At 31.8% G+C, this 22,896-nt stretch overlaps 3 protein-coding genes across 3 annotated transcripts; all 3 read right to left on the bottom strand.

Moving 5' to 3' along the window:
- Positions 1–1,477: 1,477 nt before the first annotated feature.
- On the bottom strand, positions 1,478–3,731 carry LOC112775879 (F-box/LRR-repeat protein 14). The gene is made up of 2 exons (XM_025819776.3): positions 3,048–3,731; positions 1,478–2,945 (listed from the first exon to the last, which is right to left on the bottom strand). Exons 1-2 carry the CDS (start codon positions 3,628–3,630, stop codon positions 1,813–1,815), a joined length of 1,716 nt encoding a protein of 571 aa, XP_025675561.1. The 5' UTR covers positions 3,631–3,731; the 3' UTR covers positions 1,478–1,812.
- Positions 3,732–10,927: 7,196 nt separating this feature from the next.
- On the bottom strand, positions 10,928–15,852 carry LOC112779645 (plasma membrane ATPase-like). The gene is made up of 13 exons (XM_025823980.2): positions 15,758–15,852; positions 15,511–15,648; positions 14,937–15,251; positions 14,241–14,567; positions 14,041–14,160; positions 13,754–13,876; positions 13,389–13,493; positions 13,001–13,310; positions 12,333–12,847; positions 12,059–12,232; positions 11,783–11,965; positions 11,501–11,682; positions 10,928–11,275 (listed from the first exon to the last, which is right to left on the bottom strand). The coding sequence occupies exons 1-13, from the start codon at positions 15,824–15,826 to the stop codon at positions 11,179–11,181; spliced, it is 2,658 nt and encodes an 885-aa protein (XP_025679765.2). The 5' UTR covers positions 15,827–15,852; the 3' UTR covers positions 10,928–11,178.
- A 5,949-nt stretch (positions 15,853–21,801) lies between these two features.
- Positions 21,802–22,430, bottom strand: LOC112777473 (large ribosomal subunit protein eL27). The gene has a single exon (XM_025821845.2). It carries the CDS (start codon positions 22,351–22,353, stop codon positions 21,946–21,948), a length of 408 nt encoding a protein of 135 aa, XP_025677630.1. The 5' UTR covers positions 22,354–22,430; the 3' UTR covers positions 21,802–21,945.
- Positions 22,431–22,896: the final 466 nt, after the last annotated feature.

Here is a 22,896-nt window from a genome sequence, read left to right as displayed (position 1 = left end):
TGTTGTGAGGAAAGGTTTTGGAGAACGATGATGGGAGTTTGGGGTATCAAGGTGGTTGTGACTTGTGACGTCGTCTTATGAAGAAAAATAAACACAGGAATAATCGAAAGCTATAAATATTGGTTACCTATACTTTTTCAAAGATAAAATTCGTTAAAAGATAATAAGATATGATCATTTAAAAAGGGTGAAAATTCAAGTAAAGTCGACTTTGTAAAGTTGATATTTGAGCGCTGTTGGATGAAATTTAGTCAAATTAGTCAAATCATCTAATGACTCTCAAATATCAACTTGACGTAAAATCGATTGTACCTGAATTTTCACCTTTAAAAAATTATTTTAAAAATATTATTTTAAATTAAAATTTACTTATCTTTAATATACCGAATTTAATGTTAATAAAAATATCTGAATTTTTAAAATATTTAAAATATATAAAATATAATAAATTTCAAATATTTAGTGTCAATTCGACAAAATATTCAAGTTGATCTATTTATTCTTTGTTTATTTTAAAAGAAAAACTAATTTTAAGTAGAAAGACTAATTTAAAAAAAAAAAAACTCTTAAATAACCGTATTTTTTGTTTTAACTAATACCAACCTAATGAACCTATTGATTAATTAAGATTTTTCTTTTGTCAAGGATAATGTGCTATAGTTTGATTGGAATTTTTTGTTTAAATTAAATAAATATAATATTTATTAAAATGGGTAATATTTGGATCATTTATAATTTTAAATATCCATACATATCTTGGATATTGTGGCAAACAAAATTTTTAAAAATGCAAATCTTCAAATTTTTTTAATAGTCACATTTTTAATTTATTATAGACTAATATTTTTAGTGTAAAGAAAGAAAGAATTAACTAGTGTTAATTTAAATATAAGATAACCATAAGGAAGTAAGTGTTAGTTATTTAAAATTTTTCCTCGCATAAATTTATTTGCATGTGTAATATAATGTTTATTGCAGAATTTGTTGTGCATTCACTGCATTGTATCTTCATATCATTTCAACGGTGGAAACTCAGGAGCAGTCGACTTCACCTGAAGTTGATAGTTGAGAACTGTTAGATGAAAATTTAGTCAAATCAGTCAAATTATCTAACGACTCTCAGTTAAACTCAGGAACAGTCGACTTCACCTTAAGTTGATAGTTGAGAGCTGTTAGATGAAAATTTAGTCAAATCAGTCAAATTATCTAACGACTCTCAGTTATCAACTTCACGTGAAATCGACTGGACCTGAGTTTCACCCATTTTAAAATACAAATTAGAGGTTAAAAAAATAATTCAGAGGTCAATTATAATAACACAGAATAAACCTAAAATTCACACGTTTCCTCTCTTTTTTTTCCATCCATCTTCACAAGGACAGTGTTTATAGTCCGAATAATTCAAACCAAGATTATAAAAAGCCACTTGATACAAAAGTATTAGTGTTCTTGCCAATCTCTATAACAAAGATACTAGTTCAACAAATGTTAGCTTTCTCATACATCATATACCATCCATTCCAAGTTTAAACAACTTGCAATAACAATTCAGGTTCAGAAAATGGAAGTGTAGAAGTTCTTCCTCAATAAACACATAGAAAGGAAACAATACAATTTAGAAGCATTCCTTATCTTTTGGCACACAAGGCCTCACGATTTTGTCTTTACGATAAGGATGCTAGCCGAATCCCCCCACACTCACTCGTCAAAACGCGTCATACTAGAGAGAGGTATCTACACTCTTATAAGGCATGCTTCGTTCCCCTCTCCAACCAATGTGGGACCTTACATTTTGTTTCTCAAACAAGTTACTCAAAGAAACAAAAATGCCTCCAAGAACTCAGGTTCATAGTTCCTTGCAGATGAATCAGTTGCATTGGTTAGATCACTGGAAACAATGCATCCATGCCGCAGGAAGAGATCCCTCTGGCCCTCAGTAAGATGAAATCGAGGCGGAGCAATTATTTTTCTCAACGATCGCCTTGTGAACACCATCCAAGCAACAACATCAGCAGCCACTTTCTCACAAGACAACAAGCTTATCACCCTTAGCTGCTTGCAATTTTCCACTACCTGAGTTACCCCATTGGCTGTGATCTTTTGACAAAAATCCAGTTTTAGTTCTCTCAACCTATGACATCTCTTTGAGATAAGAGAGAGTTCTTCGTCACGAATGCGCAACCATGACAAATTCAACAAACACAGTGTAGGAATTTCAAAGTCAATCCGAAACAGCTCCGATCCTAATCGAGCTAAGTTCATATGCCTAATCTTACAACACTTCCTCAAAACTTCAACAGCACCTTCCGAAACCCTCTCACAATAGCTCAAATCCATCTTCTCCAAGTTGGGACAAACCGAAGCAATCATCTCGACACTTTCATCATTCAAATACGAATTGCGAGTCAAATAGAGAAACTTCAAATGAGAATTCACAACCAAACAATCCTTCTCCACCTTCTGCTTCCCAACACCAGCTCTCTCCATCCTGATCTCAGTTATCAAAGGGCAGTTCCGGATGATGGCGAACAAGCTCGAATCAGAAAGCTTCGAATTCTCACTAAGGTTCACAAAGTTCAGATTACCAAGAAGCATAGACAGCTCAATGACACACCTATCATCAAGAAACTCTGTGCATTGAAGATCCAAATGCTGCAAATTGTTACAATTTCTTAGCAAGGAAGAAATCCCACCATATCCATATTGGAAACAACCCGGCAGTGAGAGTTCCCTCAATGGCAAGCCTTCTTCCGCAGCAACACACAAACACTCATCAGATAAAGGCGAATAAGACAATTCAAGACAAGTAAACTCTTTCAAACTCACCAATTCAAAGAACTTTGAAATCACATCACCCTCACTCATAAACCCAACACGCGAACAGCCAAGAGCCAAAGACCTCAATTCAGGTCTCTGGAGGATCGCATTTGCAAAGCCAATTGGACCTGTTGGGCCAATGAAGTTCGTACTAAGAAGAACTAACTCTTCTAGAAACTCGCAATTCTGACACAGATCAAAAATAGAAGAGAACCAAACAATGTGACTACCTGAAAGATTCACCTTTCGGAGCTTCTTAAACCCTGAAGCCAAGGCGTTTACACGAGATTCCGCATCTGCGATCCCAGAATAATTAGGGTAACTAATATCGATTTCTTCGAGGTTCGGGAAGCACTCAGCAATTAAGTTCAAATCTTTGTCGGTAAGTGAATCCATGAAGGAACAGTTGAGTGACTTCAAAGCTGGAAACTTTCGAGAGAAATGTCGCAACGCAATTGAAGGTAAAGCGGGTTGATGAGAGAGATCAAGGGAACGGAGGGAGGGTAAGTGAGAGGAAGAGATTTGGAAGAGGAGCGCGTTCAGTTCACCGGTGGGGCGCGTGAGGTTGATGGAGGTGAGGTTGGGAAAACGGCGGAGAAGGGCGGGCAGGAAGGGGAGGACATGGTCGGAGACGGTGAGGGAGGTGCGGAGGCGGTTGGTGAGGGAAAGGAAGTGGCTTGAGACGAGGGAGAGTGATTCGTGATCGAGAGGGTCGCTAAGGTATTTGAAAACTGATTCCCAGCATTCATCTGGTATGTGTTGTAGGTTTGAATATTCAGATTCAGAATCTGATGTTGAAGATGACGAGGACATTGAGATGGATTGGGACTTGGGAGATAGATGAGTGGAAACTGGAAATGAAGGAAGATGAAGATGAGATGAAACTCAATAGGAATCGGTTGACTGGTTTCAAATTTTTCACTACATACAAATCAGTCTCGCTTAAAACGATTGGTTAAGAGAAGAGATTAAAAGACTGAGACTGAGAGATAAAAATTAAAATAAATTTTAGTATTTTGTTTAATATAAAGTATGAGACAGAAATTGAAATAATAATTAAGTTCTAATTTAATTTATACAAAGTAAAATTAAAATTAATTAATTAAAATGAAAATATTTTAAGTATAAAATATTATTAAAATTTCAGTCTCTGTCTTTAAATATTTCAGTCTCTCAGTGTTTGAAAATACTAAAATACTGAAATTTTAGGATAGAGACAAAAATTTTAATACCAATTTCTGAATCAACAAACATAATACTAAATCTGAATTTTCTAATCTCAGTCTCTCAAAAGACTAAAACTCTTCTATTATTATGTAAAATTAATATGTAATTATTTTTATATAAAATTAATATTTAAAAATTATTAGATAATTTAATAAGTTTAATTAAATTATTATTTAATAATTTTTAATTATTAATTTCAAAAAATAATTATATGTAAATCTTTATTTTTTTTAAATATTGTTGAATTAATCTAACCAAATTTAATCATCCCTGATACAAACATTTGACATTCAAGATTAATTTACCTAATAAAAATTAAATTATTTGACTAAAAAAATTTAAATTTCTAGCCGGCCAATGTCTAACTAAAAGTTATTTAATTAAAAGTAGATGACTTTCTATTGAAAAAAAAATTTACTTTAACATTTGAATTTTTTTTAAATTGTGATAATTGAGCATGAAGTCCTTTATAAGGTATGTTGAATGTTGATGTTAATAGTAGCAACATAACTCATGAATCAAATGGAATTCAAATCCTAATTACAAAAGGAAAATATCTCATGTAATTTATATAACAAGGTTGGCATATTCATATTCATATAATAAGGAAATTTGTAACAACACTAGTTCAACATATATCTAGGCAAGTTTTACATTCACAATAACAAGACAGATTAGCCAATGAGTAATAGCTCAAATGGCATAGACTTTCCATACTCAATTAAGAGGTTGCGGGTTCGAGTCACCTATCTTTTCAAATTTTGCTAATGAGTAATAGCTCAAATGGCATAGACTTTCCATACTCAATTAAGAGGTTGCGAATTCGAATATCTTATCACCAATAGAAGACAAATCAAGACAAGTCAAACCCTTCAAACTCAACAAGGCATCCATGATGCCTAGTTTTCCAATTTCAATTTTAATTATCATAAGCTAAACATTTTTTAGTTTTAATTTTAATTTTTTCCCTCTTCCCCAATGACAATAAATATTGTAAATCTGTAATCAACAATTGGCAGCCTGCACTTTTTGACACTCCATCAAGATGCTAAACATCCACATCATACACTTTTTATTTATATTATCAAGCCAATTCTATCCGGTGTCAGGTGAAGCCGACTTCCACGTGAAGTTGATACCTGAGAGCCGTTAGATGAAAATTTAGTTAAATCAATCAAATTATCTAACAACTCTCAGGTATCAATTTCACTTAAAGTTAACTTTCACCTGAGTTGTCACCTTCTATCTTGCATCATCACTTGTACAGTTGTACTACACCCGCTCTTACTCTTAACTTTGAAGCCAATCCTGTTTTGGTATCAGCCTTTCTTTTAACTTTTTAAGATCAAGGTCTATGACTCTATGTTAAGATATGGAAAGGAAAAACAAAATTAAGCTTATTATAGTAACATCATTATCCAATTATTATAACTAAACACACTTCACATTAATACATTATAGAGTAATCTTATAATTACATGTCTTTTTATGAATCAAATCCAATTAAGTTAAACAATAAAATTTAGAATAATATTACTCATAATTAATTTTTGTTATATTAGATTAATTTAATTAGATTTAATTCATAAAAAAAAGTTAGATGTATAACATTATTCCACGTTATACAATACAATAATAGAACTACTATTAAGTAGCAAGTAATATATATTAGTACTAATACAAATAGATATAGATAATTATATATAAGTTATACTATTTGTATATTAAAATCAGTCACTAAAATTAGTTAGAGTCTAAAATATATGTTAAAAATATAAATATACATTAAAAATAAATTAAACTATACGTATATTTATATATAAATATATTAACAACTGATTTTAGTAACTGATTTTAATGTACAAATAACATTTTTAATTATATATTGGAGTAGACAATTGACCATTAACAATTTCAAATCCCAACATCTTACACCACCGCGTATTGTTGAATGAAATTTGAAATTTTGAATCATAATCACAAGCACGAAGAAAAGTTAGATTCCCCATTAATTATTATTGTAAATTCTAATATGCATGTGGTTATATTTTATAATGATAATGTAAATGTTATTAAAATCAAAATTTTTTATTATTTGATAATTTTTTAAATAATATTTGTTAAGAAATATTATTAAATAATAAAAAATATTATTTTAATTTTAATAATATTTTATAATTATTGTAATCACCATATCATACACTTAATAGAATGAGCATATTATTTATACACATATATAATACAATTTATAGCCGGAAATTAAAAAAAAAAAAAAAAAAAAAAGAGAGAAAGCATATAAAACATAAAACCAAAAAGCCGAATAAAGGAAGGAAGGACTCGTCAGTTTCCTAAGGGTGGTGGCAACAACTCTTCCGGCGATGGTGGCACTTCCCGTGGCTCATCAGGAACAAGCCCCTCTGGTAGTTCCGGCGGCGCAAAGAAAACATCTGGTGGTTGATCCGGCATGGTAAAAGCCGGTGGTGTCTCCGGCATGGTAAAAGCCGGTGGTTGATCCGGCATGGTAAAAGCCGGTGGTTGATCCGGCATAGTAAAAGTCGGTGGTTGATCCGGAAGCTCTGGAACCAAAGGTGGTGGCAACAAAATATCCGGTGAAGGTGTTGAAAAAAATGGTGTTGGTTCTTGAGGGTTACCTGGATATTCCGGTGAAGGAATGACAATATCTGGAACAGTTGGTGTTGGTGTTGATAGAAATGGAGGTGATGAGGAGAATGGATCAATGGGTGGCGGCAGCACCGGAAGCTGCGGTGGCAACTCCGTTGGTGGTGTCCAAAACGTGGGGACAAGTGGCGGCGGAAGTAGAAAGGTGTCTGGAGGAGAAGGGTTGATGGGGACAAGTGGCGGTGGAAGTAGAAAGGCGACTGGAGGAGAAGGGTTGGTGATGAAGGGGTTTGGAGGTGATAGCCATGGAAATGATGGTTGTGTGGGAGGATCAAGGGCAATTGGCATTGGAGGTGGAATTACTAGCGGTGGTAGTGTGGGGAATGGCAATGGTGGCGGCGGCGATGGGACTAGCGGTGGAGCCGGTGGTAATGGTAGTGGTGGGGATGGTGTTGGTGATGGAGTTGGTAATGGACAACAAGGTATAATAATTGGTGGCAATGGACAACAAGGAGCAGCAGGTGGTGGTGATGGTGGTGGTGGTGGTGGTGGACATGCAATAATAATAATAGGCTTAGGGGGTGGTGATGATGGCGGCAATGGTGGAGGTGGCGATGGCGGCAATGGTGGCAGTGGAGAAGGTGGTAATGGTGGTGGAAAATATTGGACTATTGGTGGTGGTGGTGGTGGTGGTGGTGGAGGAGGTGTGATTCTTGGTGTGTAAGTAATTGGTGGCGGAGGAGATGGATATTGATATACTATTGGTGGCGGTTTTGGTGTTAGTGTTGGTGTTTGATCAAATGGGTTTTGAGGGCAAGGAGAAATAGGAAAAGGCCATTGGCCACAAGTTTCAAATAGATAAAGGAAAAATGGGTCACAATTATTTGGTGATGATGATGATCTCCTTTTGCTTCTTTTGTCTCTTGATCTTTTCCATTCTTCTTGTTTGTTTTGGTGATGTGGCCTTCTACCTTCTACAAGAGGCAGCAATGTAAACAAAAGAAGTAGTAGAATTGTTATAACAATCACAATATTTGATCTCATTTTTGCTTCACTTGCTTCATGTATGTTTTGGTAAGCTACTTTACACTCTCAAATTGCAAGATACTAACTATGATTCTATATTTATATACATACATATCCAAGATTCCAAGAAATGCATTATGTTTTTCTTATAAAAACTTAAAACACCCTTATCTTGTTATAATTAGATCCTTCTTTATAGAAATAATTGCAAATATTTGAGATTTTATAAAAGATATAATTTTCTATAGGGAAAGTATATGAACCAAGAGGTGATCAGCCAAAAAATAAATAATTTAATTAATTTATAATTATATTTAATTAATTTTATTTATTTTTAATTTATAATATTTGATATTAATTGCTTCTCACTCTAAATTAAAATTTTGAATTATACGTTGGAGAAATAAGGGTGAAAATTACGGAACTTCCAACAATCCTGATTTTTAGTATATAAAAAAATTTATAAAATATATAAAAGAACATCAATTTAGTATGAAAAAGAAACATTTTGATACTTAGTAGAAGAAACATCCTAATGTCTAGCATAAGCACCATTCACGTAGAAATTTTGAATTTAATCAGAGACATTTAGTTGGTTTTTGGCTGGTACCCTCTTGATTCTTTAGCATTGTTGTTTTCTATATATATATATCTTAAAAAATTGTTATTATTAACTACCCTAGAATACAATGAATCTATAGCTGTGACGGAATTAATTTGACACGGTTGCTTGAAGTATTATTATTCACTGTTTTACAATTGGATTGATGATCCAAAAAAAATATTATAGTGAATATTAATAAAAGTTTTTAAAATATTAATAAATATATGATAAAGGAAATAAAAATACAAATCATATAAATTTTATAAAGAATATAATATTAATCAGCTAGACACTTAATTAACTATTTTGCTGCTGTACTCCATATGTATGATTGTGTTATCAAATTGAGTAGAAGACTTAATGTAGCATGCACAATTAGAAGAGAAATAAATACCACAGTGGGAAACCTTTTAATATATCTGAATCGGCACCACCAACTATGAACACTCTCACATTGACACATCACACATAAATAATCAAAATAATGTTAGAGGCATTTTCTTTGTTTGAGTTTAAATACATGTAAAAATTTGAGTTTTTAAATTAAAATTTATTAATATATTAAAAATTTAATTTATATAATATTTTTATGTTTTTTTTTTAATTAATAATCTTAACATGTATTGTTAACTAAATTGATTTTGTTTTCATTTCACTTTCTTTTTTTTTTGTCTGCAAAAAATCCCCAAGACTTAAAGGAACCGAAGACTTGTTAGTTTTGAGAAAGTGAAAGTGAAAGTGAATTAATGTGGGATGAAGGTGTGCCTAGTTGTATGTGCCTACTTCACTACTTATCTTCAATAGCACTACTAATGTTAAATTGTACGGGGCTGAAATTAATTAAAATGTTGTAACTGTAACGTGTATAGAACCCAGTCTTGGGTTGACATTTATATGTTACTTACACTTTGCGTGTCAAATCCTCATGCAAAGTATTTGCATGCAATAGAAAGTAGAAACTAGAGATGCAACAGAAAATTTTGAAGTCACAAATATTGTAGAATATGAGAGATTGTAAATAGGAATGGGGATATCTAAATGTGGGTAGCTGTGGGGTTGGCGAGATATTAAAAAATGAGAATGAAGATAGGAGCAAAAATCATTCTTTGGAAATAACAATGGAGATAAAGATAGGTTTAGGTAGCATGTATAGTAAAGACACTTAAGTTTATTATTAGTAGTGAAAGATTTTAAATTTTTTTTATTTAATAGATGTAAAATGTATTGAAATTTTTTTTTGTATTTTTAATAAAAGAAATTTAATTTATAATCTTAATATGTTTTTAGGACACAAGATAAATTAACCATATATATAACTATAACAAAGTAGTAAAATCAAAATAATTGTCATGTAATAAGGCCTAAATGGTAACTATAATTTTTTATGATAATATTTTGGTTTTTTAACATATATAAGGCCCAACAGGTCAAAAACTAATTCGTTGCGGATCTAAGCTCCATTTAAGGGTCTATTGCTGGCCAATGGGTTGCTGCATGCACAAGGCGGGATTCAAACTCCCAACACTTGTTTAAGCGAACGAGTGAGCTGACCATTCGACCAAAGGCGAGAGCTTATTATTCGACTAACTTAAATTGTTTTTTTTTTTTTCTCTTTTTTTTAGTTATTCATGGTACCCCAATCCAACAGATCAAAAACTAATACGTTGTGAATTTGAGTTTCATTTAAGGATTTGTCGCTGGCCAATGAGTTGCTACATACACAAAACAGGACCATTCAACTAATCCAACCTTTTTTTTTTTAGGTCGGTAGATTGGACAACTCCTAATCCTAGGTACCCCAATGGATTAGACAACCCCCAATTCTAGGTACATAACATACCCACCACTCCTCACACATTTTATCACATTTTTCCTCAATTGTATTTTCTAGGGTTTGAACCCTAGACCTTTGAGGTGGGGAGGGGGAGATATGCTATTAGAGCCAAGGCTCATTGGCCAAGCTTTTTTTTTAGGATTTGAGTTTTTTTTTCATTTTGGACTTGGATTCATTTAAGATTTTTTGGTCCAAGAATAGGCCCATTTATAGAAAAGCCCAAGAGAGAGAGAAAGGGGGGAGTGGGGAGGAGCTTAAGGAGTTTGGTGGATGTTGTTTACTACACAGAAGATTCTTCTGAGTTGAGGAATTTGCATGTAGAGCATGTTTGTCTGGATTTAAATTCTTCAAAGTTTAAATTTCACTTTAAAAGGTAAAGTGTGATCCTAACCATTTATTTCATAAGTGGAGCCAAGAAAAAATATAAGAGAAAAATCATTCAATAACGAGAGATCACACTTTACTCTCTAAAATGAAAATTGAAAATTCAGAGGATCCAAATTCTGTTTTCCTTTCCAGATTTTGTAGCTTCCACCAATAATCAAATAAGATTTTAAATGTATATTTTCTCCATGTATATGTGCTATTGTGCCCTGTAAATAAAAATGTAGATTATCTTTGCTTTTTTTTTTTTCTTAATTTGGTCTCATTTTAAAAATTTAGCAAAGTTGAATTTCTAGATAATAAATATACTTTGCATTTGAGGAAGAACAGATCCATCTTTAAAATCCAGTATTTCACTACCACTTAGGACAATGCAGACCCAAAATAAGAAACTAAAAATAAAAGCTAAATCAATATGGTGTCCAAAAATATTTAATGTATATATAATAAAAAAAAAAACATATCAAATTCATTAGGTAGCTGCACCCAACCTTGGATTGTCTTGCACAATCTCAAAACTGTTGGATTATTTCAAAGCCTCTCCAAAAAAATGAGGACTAGTTAACATAGTAAAGGAAAAAGGACAACAAAGATGAACACTACCAATCTTTTCCTAAGATTCTACTAATAACTAATAATATTTCCTAGTAGAAATTGCTATATTTACTCAAACAGTGTAATTTTGATTCATTGTCTCAATGTCAAGTCCCTTGAGCCTCACAACAGACTCAACATGCCCTTTCAATGTGTGAAGCTCCCTTAATCTACAAAACAATAACATGGTTCAACTTTAAACAAGACATATAACAAAAGCAAGCATTTCATAATACAAAAATGTTATTCATACCAAATTTTGTATATTTAGACCTTCAAAAAAGTATAAATAACATTATCTAGATAAGAAAAAAGACAGTCGGGTGTACAAGCATCCGAATCCAGAAAAAGGACACCCAAAGAATATTTTCGTCATCTTTTAAGAGATAATATACCTTGCAATTTCGGCACGTTTTTTAGCCTGTTCTGCGATTTCAGTCAATTCCCTATAATCATTTCCTGTGTTCAATATATCTGCAGCTTCAGGTGGATTTAGGTTATGTCTGGTGCGTTCTTCACGAGCCCATTGCGCTTCGCGCTCTTCCTTTCCATAACCTTTCTTTGATGAGAAAGCAACCTACACCATACACCAACAAAAAAAAAAGGTTAGCATGTATAAAATTAGATATATGCAAATTCAGAATGCATATAACACTTTAAATGTTAACCTTACATACCCTATTTTCAGTAATATTGTTCCATGCCTTGCCACTTAAGGAATAACGGATAATGAATTTAAGAATATCCAATGGGATATAAATAACGAGACTGTAGAGCCAAATGACACCAGCCCAACCCCATCCAATTCCTTTGATTTTTGCAAAGCCAAGGTTTGCATACACAGCCAACAATGTTGCAACCTAACATGAAAAAAAATATGATTAAATTTGAAACTCCTTTGAAGGAGAAAATATTAGCAAAACAAAATAGTTTTTTTTTTTGTTACAACTTACCAATTGTGCTATGATAAATGCTGTGAGAAGCAACAAGCCAGGCCTTTCAACATAAGACCAGCTCCTTGATCTGGTAACAAAGATGAGAGCCTGACTTATAATACTCACTTGAAGATAAACAGCTGATGTGAGCTCTGTTTCGCTACCTCGGATCGATTTTACGCCGAAATGGTTCTGGAAATGTTGCTTTTTCAATCAGTTTCTTGTGTTGCAAGTAAACTAAAAAAAAAATTATCAGTCACCTAACATTTCTCTTAAATAATTCTTTTCTTACCGAGGCGAAATCGGTTGCATAAATAGCCCAAAAGAAGAAGACTGTGGTGACGGCGAGGTAGGTTCCAAGAACAATGCCGGTTGTGAAAATCTCATTTAGCTTCCATGAATCTGGAGTAGGAGATGGTTTCACCCTATCCTTGGAAATGGTCATGATAGTTCCATCATTGAGTATGGCAATTACCAAAACCATGAAGGGTGAGAAATCAAACTTCCAAATAAGTGCAAGAAGCATGAATCCCAAGACAATTCGAATTGTTATGGAAACAGCATAAATTGTGTAGTTCTTCATCCTCTGGAAAATAGACCGGCTTGTCAAGACTGCGCTTACAATCACGCTTAAACCAGGCTCTGTCAAGACTATGTCCGACGCGCTTTGCGCCGCGTCGGTCGCATCCGCCACTGCAATTCCAATGTCTGCCTTCTTAAGTGCCGGTGCATCGTTGACACCGTCTCCGGTCATTCCACATATGTGCTTCCTTTCTTGGAGTCTCCTTACAATTTCATATTTATGCTCTACACCCAACATTAGTAATTAACTTGCACTCTAAGTAATGTTGGTTAAGATTTCAAAAATAAATTGAATTTTGAAATTCTTTTTAATGCTTTTACGATGACTGCTTAAATGTTTGACTAAACTGTTTAACATAATACGTATTAACATCTTACCTGGGAAGACACCGGCAAAGCCGTCAGCTTGCTCGATAAGATCATCCACCGGAATTCCACCAAAGGTACCATCCTGGTCATTGCCAAGGAGGGAGGAAGAAGGGTACATATTACTTCCCATGCCGAGGCGGCGAGCCGTCTCCTTGCCAATAGCTAGCTGATCACCTGTGATCATCTTGACATTGACTCCGAGTTGAAGAGCCGTGTGGATGGTATCCGCACTGTCGTGCCTAGGCGGATCAAAGAGAGGCAGGAGGCCTACGAATTGCCATGGGCCTCCTGCACTTTCTTTGGTCTTCTCTGGCACTTCCTGAGAAAAGATAATTTTTTTAATAACTAATCATAATTTTTTTTTATATAAAAAAAAAGTGTAAATTTCAGAACTTACTTGTCTAGCAATAGCAAGTGAACGGAGGCCTCTGTCAGCAAAACCATCAATGATGGAATGAGCTTTGTTCTTCACATCTGCCCTTAGATTACAAAGAGATATAATCTGAAACCAAAATGCAATGTGAGCTATACAGTAAACACTATACATTATTGAAACTAATAATATAAAGAGGAGTGATAGGAGTCAGCAATTTTTATGTTTTGTAACTATCAATTGACCATCAATAATGTTTTTAATGGTGTGAGATTACATCCAATGGTGAGAAATTATTCGCTTTTTTTTTATGATTAAGTGTTGGCACAAAACACAAAAATTACTGACTTCCTAGACTTTCTCTAATATAAATAAAAATTTAAAATTACCTGCTCCGGCGCACCTTTGCTTACTCGGTGCCAGTTACCGTCGGCATCGATGTATGTTATGGCCGTGCGCTTGTCCACTGGATTGAAGGGCAAGAAATGCACCTCTGTAATGCCATCTCTTGCCTATAAGGAGCAAGAGAAAGTTGCAAACATAGTTATAAGCTTGCAAATATTTTGGTACATCAAGACTTAATTATAAATTTAATAAAATTATAAAGACGGAGAAAAGAAGTAAATATATATTATATAAATATAAGAACTTAGTAGAAGGAAGCTATGTAACGAACCTCTTTTGGATCACCTAACATTCCAACAATGCAAGCATCAATAGCATCTTGGTTCTCTACCCTTGATGCTCTAGCTCCAAGCAAAAGTACAGTGTCTTTGTCCACATCTTTTGCAAAAGTCTGTAATACAAACAAGATGAATGATAGGTCGACACAGAATACAAGTGAGTACGAAGAAGATTACATTGAATAAGACGAACCTCGATCAAATTTTTGTCGACAGTGAGCTTGTTGAGTGTTAAGGTGCCAGTCTTGTCACTGCATAGAACATCCATTCCAGCCATTTCTTCAATGGCTGTCATCCTCTTAGTGATGGCACCTTGTTCAGACAACCTATGGGAACCAATAGCCATTGTAACTGACAACACTGTTGGCATGGCAATGGGAATGCCACCAATGAGAAGCACCAAGAGATTGTCAATTCCACTCCTGTACGGTCTATGTTGAACTGGATACATAACAATAATCTCTACTAGCATTCCCAATGCAATTGAACAAATGCAGAAGTTTCCAATCGCTGTCAACACCTAAACAAGTTAACCAATCAATCAGATTCATGTCAAAGAATAAATCAGACCGTAAAAAAAACCAAGGAGAAAACGACAAATAGGTTCCTAACTTTTTGTTCCGTGAATATTTTTGTCCCTGACCATTGAAAAATACTTTTAAGTCTCTCATCTTCACAAAACTTGGACGGATCAGTCCTTTCGTTCAAATGCCTCCATCAGGGACTGATCCGTCCAAATGCCTCCGTGAGAGACTGATTCGTCCAAATTTTGTGAAGGTCAGGGACTTAAAAGTATTTTTCAATTGTTAGGAACAAAAATGTCTACGGAACAAAAAAAATCAGGAACCTATTTGATCAAAATTGACATAAGATTTTGATAGAATAGTACCTTTTGGAAGTGGCCAACTTGGTTAGTGCTGTCTACCAAATGAGCAGCCTTACCAAAGAAGGTGTGGACTCCAGTGGCAATGACAATGGCTTCAATCTCTCCCTGTTTTACTGTGGATCCGGAGTACACTTCAGCACCTGGATTCTTTGTTACAGGCAATGATTCACCAGTCAGTGCTGATTGATCAATCTTCAGTGGATCCCCTTCTAAGAGACGAGCATCTGCTGGAATTATGTCACCTAATTTTATGCTTATGATGTCTCCAGGGACTAATATAGCAGCTTCCTCCTCATTCCATTTTCCATCTCTTAAAACCTTACAATCAAATACACACCATCTCAAAACTGTTAGAATAAAAAATAATAACTATATTTTATACATATATGTCTGGTATTAGAATAACGTTGTTAGAAGAACCTTAGAGGATCAGCAGAATTTATTATTTTTAGCCGTTCGTTAGCCTTCAATGTTTAAAAATGTGAGTTAAAAATAATAAATTCTGATAGTCATCTAACGTTCTCGTGTTATTATAACAAGAACAAGATATTGGATTTTGTAGAAGTTTACATTATACCTTGGCTTTTGGAGCAAGACCTGCCATTAGTGCTGCAGCAGCATTACCTGCATTATTTTCTTCTATGAAGCTAATGGTGGAGTTGATAAGAAGCAGAGCTATTATTCCTAAAAAATCTGGCCAATCTGGTGGTTTGTCCTGTTAAGGAATGATTTAAAAAATAATAATAATAATTAATTAGTAAAAAAGAACAAAAGTTAAGTAACTAGTGAAATATTAGGCATTTTAAGGGTTATATTGTAATTACCCCTCCATTGGCCAGTACAATTGCCATTATTGCCGCAGCTTCCATAACCCATGACAAAGGATTCCACATAAAGCCCAAGAATTTCAGGAATTTGCTTTCCTATATTTGAAATTTTGATCAATGTAAGATAATGTCTAATTCATTAAGATTAAATCTTATAAAACATTGTTATGTAGAACAGACTAAGATTTAAGATTTTAATTCTTTGCCTTCTTTTCTTCCAACTTGTTGGGACCGAAAAGTTCCAATCGATTCTTGGCATCATCACTTGTCAATCCTTCCTTTGTGCATTTCAATTTTTCAAACACTTCTTCCAATGGTAGTTGTGCCTAGAACACAAGCAAGTAGATATTATCACAATTAAATTGGCAAAGCTTCATATTTAAAATATAAAAATCTAAAGCTTTATAACATAGTTGAGATGTGAATGTTTTTAACAACTTTTTTTTTTTTTTCTGTTGCCCACGGTATCCCCCATCCCGACAGGCTAAGGACTAATCCGTCGCGGATCGGAGCTCCATTTAAGGATCTGCCGCTGGCCAATGGGTTGCTGCATGAACAAGGCGGAATTTGAACCCCCAACACTTAGCTTAAGCGGACGAGTGAGCTGACCACTCGACTAACCCAAGTTGGCTATGTTTTTAGCAACTATACATGATTAAAAGGATGCAAAAAATTTCATATTGATTTAATGACATAGAATGTTAACATATATAAAAAAATTGCCAAATTCAAAGCTGATAATCAAAAATAAAAATAAATAAATAAATCCAATGATTCAAAGCATTATACATAAGGATTAACGAGGAATCATAATTTTTCACCAAACAGGAACATAATTCATAGGCAGAAATAAATACATTGAAACAAAAAAAAAAGAGAAATAAGATATAATGAACACTAACAAGATCTACGTTCTCCGATTTGATTTCTTCAAGACTTTCCATGGCTAAAATCCTCCAATTGCACCTTCAGTGATGATCCTGTATTGTATTGTTATAGCATCAATGTATAGCCAAGAATTAAAAGAGAAAATAAATCAGAAAGTGCATTCATTATTTTACCTCACAAAGTGTGAATCTTCACACAGTGTTTGTAGTACACTGAAGTAACTTAAGACTTTGCAACTTAACACTTTACTTTGTAACAGAAAACGCAGATTTTGTAGGGGGATGGATTATTATTCCAAGTTTAATTTTTCCTTCTAATTGAAATATTGGACTTGGTCCTTTGCCAAGCCTATATAAAGGTTTTTTCAATTTGATATTTATAAAGTCACCAAAAAAAAAATTTGATATTTATAAAATAAATTTTTAATTTAATTAATCTTTCCTATCTTTTCATATTCAAATTAAATTCGTTATAGATCAAATTCTAGATAATAATAATAATAATAATAATAATAATAATAATAATAATAATAATAATAATAATAATAATAATAATAATAATAATAATAATAATAATAATAATAATAATAATAATAATAATAATAATAATAATAATAATATAAGATATTCTATGAGATTAAGTTTGTTACTTTTATCTTTCTCACATGATTAATGTGCTTAATTAATTCTTTTTTATTTTTTTCTTAACTATTGCAAATAGAAATATTTTTCCTTTTGTGTATATGTGATTAAACATTTGCAAAATTTAAGCAATAAAACTAAAATTTTGGCTAGCCTCGTCATTTTAAGTATGTTAATTTCTTTTTGGTAATGTATTTTGAAAAGGTCATTCTTTGATAAGTGAGAAATTATGACGCTAAATACAATTAATTAATTACCATTATTATAATTATAATTATAAAGTTTATGCTTTTTATAGATAAATTTTATATATGTATGTATTTATAGATAGTTAAATAATGAACAACTATAATATGTTTTTTAGTCCAAATAAACAAGATTGATTTACTTTATTTTTAGAATTTTACATAGTTTCATTGTCACTCTTTTTTCTACTAATTTTTCATACAATTATACAATACAATGTTGAATGGTATTATCAAATAAAAAATGGAAATATTAGTAATTAAACTCTTTAATTTGTAACAGATCTTTAGGAGGTTAGTTCCTATAAGAGAGGATCAAGTCAATATTCGATTGCAATCTGAAGCTATAGTTTTCAAGTGTCTCCTTAATTAATGTTTGATTAAGAATTTTTAAATTTATTCAATTAGAATAGAAAAACTATATAAGCCTATTATCTTTTATCTTTATAAAATTAGAAGATATCTTTTTGAATCTTTTCTCTTTGTACCTATTATCTTTTATTTCTTCGATAGTTATGAATGTTAGTTAAACCTTTCAAGTTGATTTAAATATAAACAGTTAAATAATAAACTATTTTATAAATGGCTTGACTTTTTTGTTATATGAATGAACATAAATAACAAATTTTTGAGTGCGAATATAAGGTGGTATTTCAATCCAATTCAACTTCAATTTTGTTATTAAAAAGTTACATTTTATGTTTTAAAAAATAAAAAATATATATATCTGAATTTTTTGTGATTCAAATTAAAAAACCATTAAAAGAATAATCATTACTCTTAATTCTATTATTCATAAAATTTAATTTTCATAAAATAATTGTATTTTTTAAATTTAACTACCAAATTTATATTTGTGATACATACTTTTAATTTTAATGTTTATTTTTAATTTCAACATATATCTGAATAACTGATTTAATGATTTTTTTATTTTAAATATACTCGAATAACTAATTTATTGATTAATTTTATGTGACATTTGAAGAGGAAACAAAGCGTGAACCATATTTTAGGTCTCCACAGTCTACACCCAATTTTCATTCTTTTCTCTTCACAATCTATTTATTTTTTCTATCTATATCCAAATAGACGCCAATTAGATTTAAAAAATTAATGAGATATAATGTAAGCTAACAAGATCTACCTTTTTGGATTTGATTTGTTCAATAATTTCCATGGCTAAAATCTTCCAACCTCCAATTGCATCTTCAGTGATGATTCTTTATTGTATAGTTATACCCAATGTACAGCCAAAATTAAGAGAGAAAATAAATCACAAAATGCATTTATTATTTTACCCACAAAGTGTGATTTTGATTCAAACGGTGTTTGTAGTACACTGAAGCAACTTAAGACTTTGCGTTAGTCACCTTATTTTGTAACAAAATTAAAAAAAAAAAAATTTGCAAGGGGATCAGCTAGAGAATTAAACCGGACCATTTTGAATGTTTTTGATAATTTCTAATTGATATATTATTGTGGGATGAACTAGAGATGACTTTGAAGCTGTTGGGAAGGAAAGGTGGTTATTAAGCAATTGGAGAATTGCCGTGTTCATTTAATGCTTTTTCTCTTCTGTTATCCATTATGCTGAACTTATTAAAATTAGTTTGAAAATTCTGTTAATTTTTGTTAAAGCACGTTAATTATTATGCTGATTTTGTTAAAATTATGTTTAAAAATTTTGTTAATAATTTTGTTAATCTTAATTAAATATAGTTAATTTTTGTTAATCTTAGTATATTTATTTATTATTTTATTATAAAACGGTTATTCCGACTGAACTACAGTTAATCCGATTTTCAGAACTTTGATTATTATTCTAAATTTAATTTTTTCTTTCCTATCTTTTTATATTCAAATTAAATTCATTATAAATCATATCCAATAATAATAATAATAATAATAATAATAATAATAATAATAATAATAATAATGTTACTTTTTTTTATTAACAGATATACAATGTAATATGGAATGATTATCAACTAAAAAATGGAAATAGTATTATTATTTTTCATGATAATTAAACACGTATAACTAGCTAGTAAAGGATTAAAATTAACTACAAAAATTATTCTAACTATCTTTGTAATTGTAACGATAGGAGGTTAGTTCCTAGGTAAGAGGATCAAGTCAAATAAAAAAATACAATTGTTTTATTTGATTTTTGGTAACCTTTAAACCAATTTTAGTTAAATAACAAAAATAAAAGAATATAATTGTTTTATTTGATTTTTGGTAACTTTAATAATGTGTCAAATTAGGCTTGTATCAATATCTTAATTCGGGTTGTAAATACGACTCTTTTGAAAAAAGGTAGATTCGACCCGAGAATTATTTAGTATTTATGTCAAAAAATGTATAAAAATACTCAAAGATATTAAACCGTGACAAATAATATAAAGAATTACAATAAAAAAATAAGTAAAATAAATGAAAATTTTTAATAAATAAAAGAGTAAAATTGAAATTAAAAAGCAAATACTTAAAGAAAAGAAAGAAAATGCTCAAAGAAAAGTAATATATTATCAAGAAGAAAAAATAAAAAATAAAAGAAATAAAAAAAGAAAAAAAGAAAATAAATTAATAAATTATCAGATACTCACATACTCACATACTCACATACATACACTTGTACCCCAGGAATTTTTTTTTTACACATACTCACATACATACACTTGTACCCCAGGAATTTTTTTTTTGTGTCAGTGTGACTTAGATTTTTGTAGAATTTTGTGTGATGATAAAATGTTTAAATTTTTTACTAACAACAACTAATTATTAATTGACATAGAACATGAATACAACATACATATTATTTATTTATTATTTGGTATAAATATGCGGATCAAATTTACGGAAAAACATAATAAATTTACAAATATGATCCGATTCATAAGAACATTAAATTGTCTTTAACAAATAAATTTTACTAATTTATATGTATAAATTTTGACAAATATAAATGTAAATTATATACTTTTTGTATACAAAACCTTATAAATTGAGAAATTTTAAATTTAACCAAACAGAATAGAAACACTATTATAGCCTCTTTTGTCTTCATAAATTTACAAGATCCATCTTTGAATCTTTTCTCTTTGTACCTATTATCTTGTCTGTCTCCAATAGTCATATGTTAAAACATTCAAGTTAATTTAAATATAAACAATTCAATAATAAACTCTCTTAAAAATGGCTTGACTTTTTGTTATATGAATATAAAGTGGTATTTCGATCCAATACAACTTCAATTTTAGTGATAAAATTTTTCAAATATTGAAAAATTACATTTTATATTTTCAAAAGTATAAAAAAATATATTTGAATTTTTAGTTATTTAAATTTAAAAACAATTTTTAGTCTATTATGCCTAGAATTTAATTTTGGTTAAAAATTCATCTGAACATTAAACCTTGTATTTTTTTTTCTAAAGTTAGAAATAAAATTCGTACCCTAGACGCTCGTTGGCATTCAACCTTGTATTATTATCATATTAGAATTTATTCATTTTTATGAATCTCATTGAAAAATTGTGTAATGTTAGTGTCATAACATAATCATATATTTATTTCAGGCTTTCAGCCCACACCAAACAACATTTGGAGCTTGATTGCCAAATCTCTACCTCAAGCAGTTTGCAAGTAGTTAAGTCTCAAAGTAGCCGCTCTTGCCCCCAAGCCTCGAAGTGATCTCTGAAGTTAATAATTACTCAAATTCATCCATAAAATTGTTAACTTTGAAGGATCACTTTGAAGTTCGAGTGCAAGTTCAGGGACTACTTTGAGTCTTAACTCGTTTGCAAGAGCATCGAGGATTGCATTCAAAGTACATGCTAAACAAGAGTCACCCATCAAATACTCTAAGGATGCCACTGCCATAAGACTTAAGAGCTAAGATCACATGTGCCCTGATTTAGTGATTAATTTTCGTGACATTTGAAGAGGAAACGAAGCATGAAACCCATTTAGGTCTCCACTAAGTCTACACCCAATTTTCATCCCGTTCTCTTCACAATCTATTTATTTTTCTATCTATATCCAAATAAGCTTTCAAATACACGCTGATCAAACTTTAAAAATTTTCTGTGATTTTGCAGCTATTAACTACAAAATTTATCATCCTCATGACCTCATTTTCATAACAAATCCAATGCCATATCAAACCAAAGCCTAAACCCCTAGAATTCAAAATTAATCTAAACAAAATTTTAACTAAATTAAATACCTCCAGCAAATTAGATTCAACAACCACAACTAACTAATAGAATCTAGAACTTTGATAAAACGCAGTGTTTGATTAACATAATCTCGAAAATGAACCTTTAGAAATCCAAACAGATCCGGATATAAAAAAGCATCAAAATTAAAGAAAAAGATAAAACGACACCGTTTAAGCGAATCCCTCAGAACCTAAGCTTGGTGAAGAACCAACGGTTTTTACCGGTTTTGAACCTCTCCTCGAGCCTCTTCTTCGTCTCTTTAAGCGCCGCAACCTTCTTGTCCTTCGACTGAAGCGACTCGGCAGTAACGGCGTCCTTCAAATCCACGTCGAGAGTGTAGCGCGTGGGCATCACGTGCTGGTAGTTAACCATCTTAACGAACGCCTTCACGCGCGACTTCTTCGCCGTCTTCTTGGCGGAGTCTCTCTTCACAACCTTCGAAGGATACTTCTTGATCCCAGCGACAAGGCAGTGGCCGTAGGGACGGTCGCGCGTGCCGTCGTCGAAGGCGCGTATGATGACGGCTTTCCGACCGGCGTAACGGCCTTGCAAAACAATAACCGCTTTGTTCGGCTTCAAGAACTTCACCATCTTCTCCTCCTTCCTCCTCCTCCGCTAGATTTGTTTCTAGGGTTCGTGGTTATGGAGGCAAGTAATGAATATATATAAATTAGGAATTAAAACCCTAGGTGAAGGCATTTGTAGAGGATTGGGCCTTTGTGGAAAGACTAGGCCCAATTTGATGCTTTTCACAAAAATATATGGGCTTCTATTTTGTTGCAACGATTTTAGCGGCCCAGTACTTGACCAAAACAAAAGTGGCCCAGTATAAAAAAACTAAAAGAGAAATTAAAATAGGAAAGTTTGGACTAATTAGTTAGTTTGTTTACTATGTAGATAATCTGTTCAAAGTTCAAACACATTTGCAATTTTGCATGTTCAAAATTTTGTTTTCTAAAACATTTTTACAAAAACAAAATGATGATTTTATTTGAAAATTATATACAGTGTATTGCGTTCTTTTTTTTTTTTTCACAATTTTAAACACACCACATTTTTGTAACATAATAAATTTGTAAAAAACTCATTTTTGTTAGTAAACTGTTTCTCCTTTTATTCTTGCTTGTTAAGTCT

The sequence above is a fragment of the Arachis hypogaea genome, chromosome 19 (assembly GCF_003086295.3).
Source record: "Arachis hypogaea cultivar Tifrunner chromosome 19, arahy.Tifrunner.gnm2.J5K5, whole genome shotgun sequence".
Lineage (NCBI taxonomy): Eukaryota > Viridiplantae > Streptophyta > Magnoliopsida > Fabales > Fabaceae > Arachis > Arachis hypogaea.
This window is presented reverse-complemented; position numbering and strand designations above follow the sequence as displayed.